This window comes from Colossoma macropomum, unplaced genomic scaffold (assembly GCF_904425465.1).
Source record: "Colossoma macropomum unplaced genomic scaffold, Colossoma_macropomum, whole genome shotgun sequence".
Taxonomy (NCBI): domain Eukaryota; kingdom Metazoa; phylum Chordata; class Actinopteri; order Characiformes; family Serrasalmidae; genus Colossoma; species Colossoma macropomum.
In genome coordinates this window covers 37,067,616-37,080,217 of record NW_023494792.1, presented here as the reverse complement: position 1 = coordinate 37,080,217, position 12,602 = coordinate 37,067,616, and the positions used below count along the sequence as shown (strand labels likewise).

Here is a 12,602-nt window from a genome sequence, read left to right as displayed (position 1 = left end):
TTTTTATGGTTTATCCTTACATACAGTTTAAATAGAATTTTTCCACTGTAATTTGTTTATATTTCCAAGCATGTTGGGTATTTTATATCTATTGCTACCCAGTTTGCTGCTGCATCAAAGACTCAACTGATCATCATGATGTGCCAGGGTACTCAGCTCCTTTTACAGCAATGACTTTTTTTTTTTAATTTGTAGTTTTTTGTAAATTAATAAAGTTAATAAAGTGCCAAACGGAATTGTATCATCTGCGAATAAAAGCAAGTACTATAACAATCAACACTACTAAAATTACTCATTTTAATCCATAACTCCATGTGAATTTTGGGCAAAATATCCTTTGTAAAGTTATCCAGTGTAAATATCTTAGCTTTTATTTATTTATAATTCAATATATTGTTCATTTTTTTGTGAAGGATAGAGTTTATATTTTTATCTTATTTTTTACTTTTAGTATTATATATATATATTGTCTATATAGTAACAAGTAACAAACTGTAAAAACCTTGTTAATTAACAAAGTTAACAAAGTTAATTACTTGGTTGGTAATTTCTCTTCTACTTTTTCTTGAGTGCCTTGATATCCGTTTGTTGTTGTAACACTGAGAATTTCCCCATTGTGGGACTAATAAAGGATTGTCTTATCTTAACTAACTGGACAGTAAAACTGGCTCCTCAAATGTTAAAAATGGTTCCTCAATTGTCCTCAATGTTTTCTTCCACTGTGGTCATGCAATTTGCAGTCCACCCCCAGGTTACCATGTGGACACCGATAAAGGTTTCATCTACTCAACAGTTGATGAAGCCTTTGTGTGCCAGAAAAAGAACCACTTTCAAGTCACAGTCCACATTGGGATGGTTGGAGACCCTAAATATGTTGAGACGCCAGCAGGTCCTATGCCTGTAGAAGGCTTCCAAGTGAATGTCTTTGGAGTGAAGGTTAGTGTATTCTGCATAAAACTGATGATAATTCTAAGGTCTGCACATGTTCTATGACTGACATTTTGACTTGTCCTTCAGCTTGAAGCCCAGAACCACCAAATCACCATAGAGCAGTCACAGTCTGACCGCAGCAAAAAACCTTTCCTGCCAGTTCAGTGAGTCTTCTAACTAAAAGTCTTCATCACCATGAATCGAGACCACCTATGAAGTACATTTGAAGTGCCTGTATTTACTCTGACATCTTTTTCAGTGTGAATTTGCCAGGAAACAAAATTACCAAGATTACACTTGGTCGATTACACTTCAGTGAGACCACTGCCAATAACATGAGGAAGAAAGGCAAGCCCAATCCTGACCAGAGGTGAGTACCCATTAACAGTCAGATATGCTGTGAAAAAGAAGCACTTACTCACTTACTAAGAATCGAGAAAAATGTTATACTCATTTCTTTGTATGCTGGCTTTGTAATAGATATGGAATATAAACTGAAAGAGATTGGGAATCTACAAATTTGTATTCTTATACATGTTTGAACACTTATAGTGTTATACTATTATACAATTTAGCTGTACAACATGAACTGAATACATCTAGGAGCAGATTTGCCAACATTTTGCACTGACATGAATCCCATTTTGACATTAAAAAAGTAAATTCATTAAATAGACGTAACCACACATGATAAGATCAAAGGGGTGCAAAATGCTGGCAGTAGATTGTAATGAAGCACTTACTCTGATTTGCCAACACATCACATTATTTCTAATTTGATGAAGGAAATAAAAAACCTAAAATCAATCACTTTTAGAAAAGCAATGGCTAATACTAATATATTGACATACACATAGATTTTCCAAACTATTGTTTAAAGCGCATATTGAAACTTTGAAAATTTGGCTTGGCAGTCATGCCTTGCCAAAGACACTGTGTTATTCAGGCACATTGAGGCAGAAATGTCTTTCATCCTCTACACGTAGTTAAGAGGTTATGCCAAAAATCATACAGTTTCCAAATGACCTGGATGTGCTCAGTGAAATTAAACAGGGATTTTACAACATCACACGGTTTCCAAATGCACTTAGCGTGGAACTTTAAAGCTTAGCTCACATGTGTTTCAAACAGAAAGTAAAAAAAAAATTATTGGTTGGAATATCTGACATATTGTGTCAGAATAATGTTTTATTTTCTCAAAATTATTACTTATGATGTTGAACTAATCATGTACTTCCTTGACTAGTAATAACTCATTTTTTGAGTTAGTCATAAGAAAAATCTTAAGAAAATAAGTCAATATCTCAAGCTAATGAGTCACAGTTTAAACCTAAAACAGAAGGTTGAAAAACTTTTTTTCCCTCTCTTACCCAAGGCAAACAAGCTTTCATGCATCAAAAAGCATGCGAGCAAAACAGTGGGTTATATTATGCTGATCATATGTTAGTGTCGGCAGACTGTCAGTAATTAGCTAGCATCCAACTCTGACAGAACACATCTGATCCAGATCAACAGTTCAATTAATTAGCTGGATCAGGGAGTTAGATTTGGGCTGGAGATTTTCAGGAGCAGGCACTAGTCTAAACACTGCAGGTGAAAGATTAAAGCTTGTGGTGACTGTGAAGACTGTAATGCTTCCTGTTTGTCAGGTACTTTCTAATGGTTGTGGGGCTTTACGTGACTGTCAAAGAAAAGAGTTACCTGCTGGTTGCAAACATATCTGAGAGAATCATTGTCAGGGTAAGTCTCGACTCGTCCTACAAATGAATTGTCATACAAATGAATCCAAAAACTTGGAGTCTCAAGATAGAATCACTTGCTCTAGTTTAGAGATAGCACACATGTAACACGTGATTTGGCGAAATCTAATCTCTTGTATAAATCATCTCCACTCAGTGTGCTATATTCTGGGAGTGAAAATATCATTAATTTGATTAATTGAATTTGAATGAATCAGCGATTACACCCTCTGTCTTTATAAGGCCTCCAATCCGGGGCAGTTTGAGAATGACAGTGAGGTGCTCTGGCAGAAAGGACAGACGTCAGACTCTGCGGTGTGTCAAGGAAGGGTTGGAATCAACACAGACACCCCAGATGAGGCACTTGTGGTTTGCGGGAATGCCAAAATAATGGGCACAGTCATGCACCCTTCAGACAGGAGAGCCAAAGAGAATATTCAAGAGGTGAGAGTCTCAGATTCCACACTGTGTGGTTTTCCACTTAGTAATAGATTTAACAAGGTAAGCATTAAGTGGGCCATGATGACACTTGGTGTGGATATAAAAATAATTTGTAGACACCAGTGAATATGGTGGTATTTGTCAGTGACATCTGCAAGAAAAGACTCACAAGGTTAATCATTATGCCACTTTGCAGTGAGCAGAAAGAATTTGGATACATCAATATTATTTAGGGTTCTGATGCTTTCCCAGGTGGACCCAACAGAACAGCTGAAAAGAATAGCTCAGATGAGGATCGTGGAGTATGACTACAAACCAGAGTTTGCATCAAAAATGGGAATTGAGCAGGTGCACGAAACAGGTGTGTAATGAACAAAAGATTTAAGATTATGCTTTCTTTGGACTTAATTGGATGTTTAGCGGTATGATTGAATACTCAAAGGCACATTTCAGTCTGATCGTGACTGTGACACGACTGTGACATGCTTCATACTACTTCCCAAGGGAGTCACAGATGCCTAGTGGTCATGTTCAATGCAAGTTCTAAAGTAAAATGCAAATGCATATGAGCTAGAGGACTGTCTAATCATGGCTGATCACACATGAATATTTGTTCATTACCAGCCCTCAATGAGAACAGTAGTACTGTGTGTTTTATGCAGGCATGGACATTGTTTAAAAATATTTATCTTAGCAGTGTGGGTGTTTTTACCAGTTAAACCACTATGGGCTGGTTTCCTGGACAAGGAATAAGCCTAGTCTAATAATTTCCTTTCAGTGGAAAATCTCTACAGGGCTTCATCCCTGTCCAGGATGCCAGTCCAACATTAAAATAAATGCAAATAAACACAAATGCAGTAAAATGTAACAAGAATTGAGTTTTTTTAAAAGTTCTTAATATATTGGTTAGAAGAATGCAGTTAGAAGGTTTGGTTCCTGACTACTCTCTGTTCTCCAGTCATTGCATAGATTTGTTAAATTCATCAGCAACACACCTGATTTAATTAATGAAGGAATGATTAGCTGAGCTGGGTATTGGATGATGATTGTAAATACTGAGCTTTCTCAAGGACAAGTTGGAAAATGGTTAAGCAAAGATACATGCATAAAATCAGAATATATTTTTTATCAGATTATATTTGTTTCTGCAGTAGTCTCAATCATGAACAATACTCTACAATTGATCTAGGACAATACACTTGATTGCCAGTATATTAGTTCTTTAGGTACACGCCCTACCTTTACACAAATTCTACATTCAAATGAGATAATATGTCACTTAACAAATCAGGCAGAACACTCTTTTTTGGCTAGTGTTCAACTGGGCAGTAGAAAGGGCAAAATGAGTGACTTTGAATGTGGCATGAAACTTGATGTTAGGTGTGCCGGTTCTATCATTTTCCAAGTGGCTGTTGTCATGGGCTTTTCACTCACGCAGTTCAAAAGTTTAATGAAAATGATGTACACTTGGATGGACACTTCCAGTATAATACATCATTTCGCAAGACAAGTATTGTCACTTGATTCCACAGGCAAGCAACTTCTAATTGCTTGAGTATCTCTGGGAAGAGGTGGTAGGGGCTGTTTGCAGCTAGTCTGTGGAGCTGTCCAATTTGCAGCAATTGTGCAACACAGTAATTTCCACATTGTACAAGATTTCACAACACATCCAGTAGGATTTCTGCCTAAATTAATCATGTTGTTTTAATGGCCAAAGGATGCACAACATACAGCTAAATGCCAATATGCCTAATAAACTGGTAACTCAGTGTACTATTAGACATGACTGTTAACAAAAGCTTTTTCTATCTGGGTTCAGGCATCATTGCCCAGGAGGTGAGGGAGCTGCTTCCCACAGCAGTGAGAGAGGTAGGGGATATCACCTGCTCAGACGGACAGAAAATCCAAAACTTCCTTATGGTCGATAAAGTAAGTAGCAGACACGCAGAAGCAGCTCTTATTTCTTTCATTAAATGGAACCAACTGTATCTGATCAGCACCTTAAGCTCCCATTCATTCTTACAACAGGAGCAGATCTTTATGGAGAATGTGGGGGCTGTGAAGCAGCTTTGCAAACTCACGGACAACTTGGAAACACGTATTCAGGAGCTGGAGGTGTGGAACACTCGCCTGGCCAAGCTGAAGAACCTGGGGAGCATGCGTGCCAAAAGTGCGAAAAGTGCCAATGCTGATAAAGGGTGAGTATACGACAAATAGATGCAGCATTAGGCCAGATAGCTCTGGAGTTAGGAAACACTTTTCTAATCAATGACCCAATGACATATTTTGCTATATTTCACCACCACTTTCTGTGATCAATACACTTGCAGTGTCAGAGATACAGTGAGGGGAAACAAGTATTCAGACGCTTATTGTTGTTATTTAATTATTTAAGACCTCCAGTACATAGATTACACTTGATACACTTTAAATTTACATCATGTCATTTGACTTTGTGTTTATAAATATGAACAAAAATGAGTATGAATTCATAAGCTTAAATAAATGTATGTTTTAAAAAAACTTGAAATTCTAGGGAAAAAAGTATTTAGACACTACAGATTAATAATATTAGTACCTTGTTGCAAGGCTATTGTTGGCATTTACAGCTTCACAATGTTTACAGTAAGAAGTAAATTAGGTGTTTGCAGTATTCAGGCTCCTTTACTTTCAACATAATTTTTTTTACAGTAGGTGTAATTGCACACACTTTTTTGCAGCATTAATAATTAAAATGATTTATTTTTATGTGTCTTTCATGTAGCTTGTAGTGTTTCACATTCACATACACACCTTCCAATGATGTAGTGTCTGTGTTTACATCTGTGTTACAGGAAAAGCACAAAAAGCAACAAAACTCAAACATCAGTGCCCCCCAAAAAGCCATCTACACTAAAGGTAGGCAAAGTATGTAAAGAAAAAAACTTCTACTGTTCTAGAACTTTACATGACAACATGCCCTTGTTAACCAAAAGCCAACTCTGAAAACATAATGTTTCTGTATCAGGAGTATGTATGCGAGAAATATCAGTACTGCCTTCAGCACAGAATATTCCAAGCTAGTATCATTCTGCTTGTGACAACTATGGCTTTTTGGTGAGTCTTTTCTCTTTAGAATTTATGAACTTATTCACATGATGCATTGACCATACAGCAGCATTTCATCCATCTTAAGACCAAACATTCCAGTAGGAAATGTCTTGGAGATTCGACTGATAGTGTATATTAAATTGGTTTTATCAGATTGGGACGTTTGTTGCGCATTGACATTGTCATTTGTGCTGGATTTTCTAAAGTTTTGAAAAATGTATGGTTTTGTTTCAGTGCCATCTGCATCACTGCACTGTACATGCTTACATTAAGTGAAGACTCAGAAGAAAATTATGGCTCCAGGTATACTGCAGTCTTGATAAACACCCTTAGTCTATCTATCTATTCAGTCTTGTCCATACAAAATACCAACACTGCCATTTCTGTATAAATTCTGCATAGTCTCGAGCCACTTTGGTTCAATTTGCATTAAGACTTATAGCATATAGTACATACCACACTTCGTACTTGGAAGGACATGAATAATCATCTGTATGACTTCCTCTCTGTGCATTTCCAATAGCACAAGTAACTCCAGTACGTTTCCTGTCCACACTACCACAGAGACATTGACTACAGGTATGCAAATTCTGTTCCATCTAAATGTCTCATATTCGGCACCACTTGTTTAAAAACAGCAAATGAATAAACTGATTTGTATTCAAAATACCATAACGTCCTTCTCAAAATGATGATGATTAATCATCACAATGGCACTGTGTATCCAAGATATGATACAGCAACCAGGAGATTAAATGGAAGTTTATTTATCTGTTTCTCACATGCCAATAATAACAACAAAACTCTTAAAACAGCCAGTTTAAAGTGATAGCTTTGCAAAAAGTCTCATTCAAATTGTAGCCCAAATGTAGTCTATCAACCAAGATATGTGGTGTCTAAAATTTGCGTCTTTAGTTTTGTGCTAGGCTATGAGGCTAATGTAGCTAACATGTAATGGAAACTCACCAATTAGCATTGTTCAAACTGAATGCTTATGTGATTTCTGACACTGTATGACTGCTATATCTATAATGGACAAAGGTGCTTTGCACAGCTAAAAACTTGCAGCCTTCCGGAAGCCTGTTTTTTTCCCCAATTTTTAGACAACGGTATGCCATACAGTGTCAGAATAAACATATGTAAGCCTATATAAGATTTCTTAACAACTACCCTACTGAAAAAAAAAAACACCTTAAACCAGAATGCTGGTCTGGAGCTGGTTTAGCTGGCATTTATTTCTGTAGGGTTATAATTGCAGTAAAATGAATGAATTAATGAATAACAAGTCAGTTTTTAAGGCAGTTATTTGATCCAGATATGGTTCCGTTATTAGCCCTAATGCTAATTGGTACCTACGAGCTTTCATTACTTGGCAGCTACATTAGTCTTGAGTTTAAAACTACTGTAAAACTAAAGAAGCAAAAATTGTATTCCGGGTATGTTTTGGCTAATCCACTACATTTGCGACAAGTAGGGAAAATTGGTTACATATTGATGTACATTCTGTTGACATATTGACCTGAATTATTATCGCACTGACAGTGTTTTCCACAGCCACAGCTGGCCCTTGGCCTCCAGATGTGGATTTCTCCAGTGTGTTCTACTCCGAGGACATTTACTGCTGCCACTTTGCAACTGTTAGCTATCATGTTTCAGTGAAGACGAGCCCAACTGTTGATACAAGCTCTCTAAATCCACCTTCAGATGCCAGACACAGAACCCTAAAAGGTCTGGGCGAACAGCTTTATATTAAATATAGTGACATTCTTTTTATTTTTTTAATGTTAACTAACTTTGTGTGTTTTTTTTAGATAACACATGGGAAATACAGCTCCGACATTTCAGTGACTGTAAGTTGTACAAGTCACATGAAAAACATGATGCAATAGGTTGCAGTATTTAACTGCAGATGCTAGTGTATGTAATTCATTGCAGTGTAACTTGCATTTGACAATGTTTCTTTCATACCTAGGCTTATGTTTATGCTTCTTCTCCTGCAGGGACAAACACAACCATTCAGTCAATCCTTATCACACAAAATCAGCAGGTTATAGACAAGTATTACATAGACCAGGATAACTCAGGGTAGGTGCAGCATGGTTTATCATCATCTTTAGTGCTGTTTCCCTCATGTAATAGATGGCCTGTAGTGATACATCCTAACCAGTATTGCCTCTGTTTTGCAGGAAAGGGAACTACAGCTATCTGATCCCCATGAGTAAACATATTCCCATTAACATGCCAGTCACCTTGCAGATGAAGTAAGTAAACTTACTAAAAATCATGAATACATGCATGATGTTTTACTGCAATAAGACAGTGAAAACAGCGTGAAGGGGTGTCCACAGCCTATTCAGGGACAAGTTCTTTTAAAATGTTTTTAAGAAATGACCATGTTTTTTCAGCTATCTGCTATAAATGAACATTAAATACAAAGCTTATTACAAACGTTTTAACGAAACCTTTTTAACCAAAAACCTAGGAAATACCTAGGTTCCTATACCTAGGAAAGTACTTTGAAGTGCTGCAACATCAAATATCAAATATCTAATAAAATCAAAGCGTTAGTAAATAGCTATTTTATGTTACCTTTTTTTTCTTACTTAATTAAAGAGTGAACATCTCAGAACAGTGAAGATTACTCAGAACATTTCAAAAGATAGTGTTCCTAAAGTGCGCCCAGACATCTAACAACCACTATAGCTGAACATGGCTGTTCAACCATAACCAACAGAACTTTTCTACAGCTAGATGTCACACACAGTATCATGCAATGCAATTACTATAGATCTGCACCATTTAGACAAGTATGTAGTTACGCTTTGTGATCACTGGGTGTCTCTATGAGCAGCACAACTGAGCTGTTGGTGGTCCACTTGTGTGGGTACGACCTGAGGGAGGAGTGTGCCAAATTACTCGACTACAGCTACTCTGAATTCTACACTGTTCCCAACACACAGGTGACACTTTCTTAAAATCATCATATCTGATGCAATTAATGAGCTGATTTATAAGCACTCGCTGAGTTGAAATGGCTGTATTAGAGTAGGGAAACACAGTAGGGGCACAGATCCTAGGCCACTTTCAGATGTTAAATAATCACATTTTGACTTTTATTTGTTGTATTATATTACAGTATATACTGATCAGGCATAACATTCTGACTGCCTCCTTGTTTCTACGCTCATTGTCCATTTTATCAGCTCTACTTACTATATAGGTGCACTTTGTAGTTCTACAGTTACAGACTGTTTCTCTGTGTACTTTGTTAGCCCCCTTTTACCCTGTTCTTCAGTGGTCAGGACCCCCATGGACCCTCACAGAGCAGGTACTATTTGGGTGGTGGATCATTCTCAGCACTGCATTAACACTGACATGGTGGTGGTGCTATGAGTGGATCAGACACAGCAGTGCTGCTGGAGTTTTTAAACATCTCAGTGTCACTGCTGGACTGAGAATAGTCCACCAACCAAAAACATCCAGCCAACAGCGTCCTGTGACCACTGATGAAGGACTAGAGGATGACCAACACAAACTGTGCAGCAGCAGATGAGCTATCGTCTCTGACTTTATGTCTACAAATGTTTAAAAACTACACCAGCACTGCTGTGTCTGATCCACTCATACCAGCGCAACACACACTAACACATCACCACCACCACATCAATGTGACTGCAGTGCTGAGAATGATCCACCACCCAAATAGTCCCTGCTCTGTGAGGGTTCATGGAGGTCCTGACCACTGAAGAACAGGGTAAAAGGGGGCTAACAAAGTATGCAGAGAAACAGATGGACTACAGTCTGTAACTGTAGAACTACAAAGTGCACCTATATAGTAAGTGGAGCTGATAAAATGGACAATGAGCATAGAAACAAGGAGGTGATCATTATGTTATGCATGATCGGTGTATGTTGTACATTCAGACACCTCCTCTGATGAATGAATTCAGCTACTTTAAGTTTCACCCATTGCTGACACAAGTAATGGAGGTTTATAAAACTTCCTAGCATTGGGAAACTGTTGTCTGGAGTGATGGAGTACCATCCAATACTTTTGGGATAAGTTAGAGTGATCCAAAACTAATCATCAGACATCAGTATCTGACCTCGCTAATGCTCTTGTGGCTGAATGTAATCAAATCCTCACGGGAGTGTTCCAACATATCTAGTGTAAAGCCTTCCCAGAAGAGTAGAGGCTGTTACTCCGGGGCAAAGGGGGAGAAAACTCCCTATTGGTACCTTTTAATTTTGGAAAAAATGTTGGATGAGTACATGTCTACACTCTGAGATGTATAGTGTATTATCATGCTTAAATTACATTAAATTAATATATTGCAGAACACAGTAGTTCACTTCTAAGCACTGTTAGTAATTTGGTCTGTTTTACAGGGATATGTACATGAGTGGCCACTGCCAGTTTCTCGACATTACCGGTCATCTTACCACTTCCGTGCCTCAGTAGCAGTAAGGGCTTTTTTTTTTTAAAAAACTTTCTTTTCTATCTTTTCATTCCGGTCTAGCTCTAATATCTTAACGCTTTACACTCTACAAGTAATGTGAGTCATATGTGGGTCACGCCTCAGTTTCTTACTCTAATAACTAAGTAGCTTACATATTCATTTGACTGTAGGTACTAGGGTGAGCAATACATTGCTTGCTGATATATCATTTGCCAATAAATGCTAAAACTTAATATTGGAATTACAGTTGATAACTGCAACTAATAATTTAGTGGCTAATATTTAGCTCATGCACACACTAGTGCTGTCCAAGACTCTTAATGTTACATTCACCTACCATCTGCTAAATACTGTTAAATATTTACATGACAGAATGTATAAGTTACAGGAAGTCCATGAAAAATTGTGTGATTTACTTGTATTATGGCTGTAAGTTTTAAAGATGAATTCCACCAATGTTTCAAAATTTCTACACAATTCATTGGGTGAGATATGAACAAAAAAATTTAAAGTGGTTTGATGCCAAATGGTTCATTGTACTTACAGCCATTTTATTTACGATTCAGAACAACCAGTGAACCTACATATGTCTTCTGAGTTTTTATATGAAATGTTAATATGATAAATTTTTTCTTTTCTTATATTCCTAGCATGCACTGAATAATTCATAGTAGTTACTGAGCATTCTTAAGATTCATGACGAAGTAATAAACCTCCTGGATTATGCTCTGGAATGTAAATTATGCTGAAGACATTTTTTCTGCATTTCAGGGTCAGGCTGACTGTAATACAGACCCTAACTATGTGGAAATACTGTTTACGGACTACCACTTTCATTTCTACCGCCGCTGCCAGTGATGTGGAAGGATCTCATGGTATCTCTGACCTAGAGAAAAGCAGAATGAACTGATACCAACTACTAAGGCAGAAAATAACAGCTTCTGAAATTAAATATGATGTACAATGGTGTGTGTGTGGCTTACTGTGGCTTAAAAGACCTTTTTTCTTCCTGATCTGAAAAATGTTGTATAGAGGTAATCATTTACATTAAAATAAAAAGTCTATATTCTATCTTGGTTATACCAAATATATTGATGTAGTTTTGATACAGCTGTTTGTTGTGTTGCATATGTGTTGTTGGATATATTCAAATTTAATACTTTTTTGTCAATCAGCTTGAGATCGGAGTAAAAACATTGATTTTAGTTATTTTTTCCACAAACCTTTTTATTTTTCATAAACACTTGACTGCCAGAAAACATAATTTGACTCTAGACCTTTTTGATATTTTTCTGTATTAAATTGCATACATTTCATACTGTTAACACTGTATGAGCTCTTTTATGCCCAAAGTGGTTTAATCAGTTATGTAAGCTGTTTCATTAATTAAAAAATAAAGAAGATACACAATAATCTGTGATCAAGAAAGATCTCTGTTTTTTCTGAAACATAGTAAACAGATTAATATTATTATGTATGAACATACAGATTATATACACACAAACTCAACAACTCCACAATTGGATATTAAACACATTGCTCTATGATAGTTCTGTGTTAAGGTTTTGGCCTAAAAGGCATTTTTTCAATACACTAATGGTGGAGAGGTTTATGTATAAAACTAAAGAGACACATGTGGGTTCACTGCTACTCAATAGTAAATTAAAATGCAATAGTAAATATTGTGGCCCCTGGTTGCTGTCACCACTTACACAAGGATGTCTCTTGTGGTTTGTGTAGGTCACACCCTTTCTTTTTTAGCACACCTAAGGTTTCAAAGATGGTGTCCGAAGCTCAGTTGAGAAGAGTGGACTATATCTAGCTCGTTATGTTGCTCTCTGCTTGTCTCACAAATCTTTCCTCCACATAATTTGAGTCCTCTATTCAAAGGGGATGCTTACTGATGTTTCTACATTTCTGAATAATTACATCATTAAAACGT

General features: G+C 36.9%; 1 protein-coding gene across 3 annotated transcripts in view; it reads left to right on the top strand.

Annotated features, from left to right (window-relative positions):
* LOC118812231 (myelin regulatory factor-like protein) overlaps positions 1–12,073 on the top strand; it is a 32,198-nt gene extending 20,125 nt beyond the window's left edge. Inside the window, exons 8-26 of one of the 3 annotated variants that reach the window (XM_036577053.1) lie at positions 741–936; positions 1,018–1,094; positions 1,190–1,300; positions 2,580–2,670; positions 2,913–3,113; positions 3,363–3,471; positions 4,930–5,039; positions 5,139–5,308; positions 5,945–6,017; positions 6,118–6,206; positions 6,435–6,503; positions 6,724–6,779; positions 7,755–7,928; positions 8,012–8,050; positions 8,201–8,285; positions 8,387–8,461; positions 9,052–9,160; positions 10,590–10,664; positions 11,432–12,073. In XM_036577053.1, the coding sequence (XP_036432946.1) occupies positions 741–936; positions 1,018–1,094; positions 1,190–1,300; positions 2,580–2,670; positions 2,913–3,113; positions 3,363–3,471; positions 4,930–5,039; positions 5,139–5,308; positions 5,945–6,017; positions 6,118–6,206; positions 6,435–6,503; positions 6,724–6,779; positions 7,755–7,928; positions 8,012–8,050; positions 8,201–8,285; positions 8,387–8,461; positions 9,052–9,160; positions 10,590–10,664; positions 11,432–11,518 (1,996 nt within the window). In that variant the 3' untranslated portion in view covers positions 11,519–12,073. Of the gene's footprint in view, positions 1–740; positions 937–1,017; positions 1,095–1,189; positions 1,301–2,579; positions 2,671–2,912; positions 3,114–3,362; positions 3,472–4,929; positions 5,040–5,138; positions 5,309–5,944; positions 6,018–6,117; positions 6,207–6,434; positions 6,504–6,723; positions 6,780–7,742; positions 7,929–8,011; positions 8,051–8,200; positions 8,286–8,386; positions 8,462–9,051; positions 9,161–10,589; positions 10,665–11,431 lie in introns of all 3 variants that reach the window. The other 2 variants (XM_036577051.1, XM_036577052.1) reach the window with 2 other exon arrangements.
* Positions 12,074–12,602: the final 529 nt, after the last annotated feature.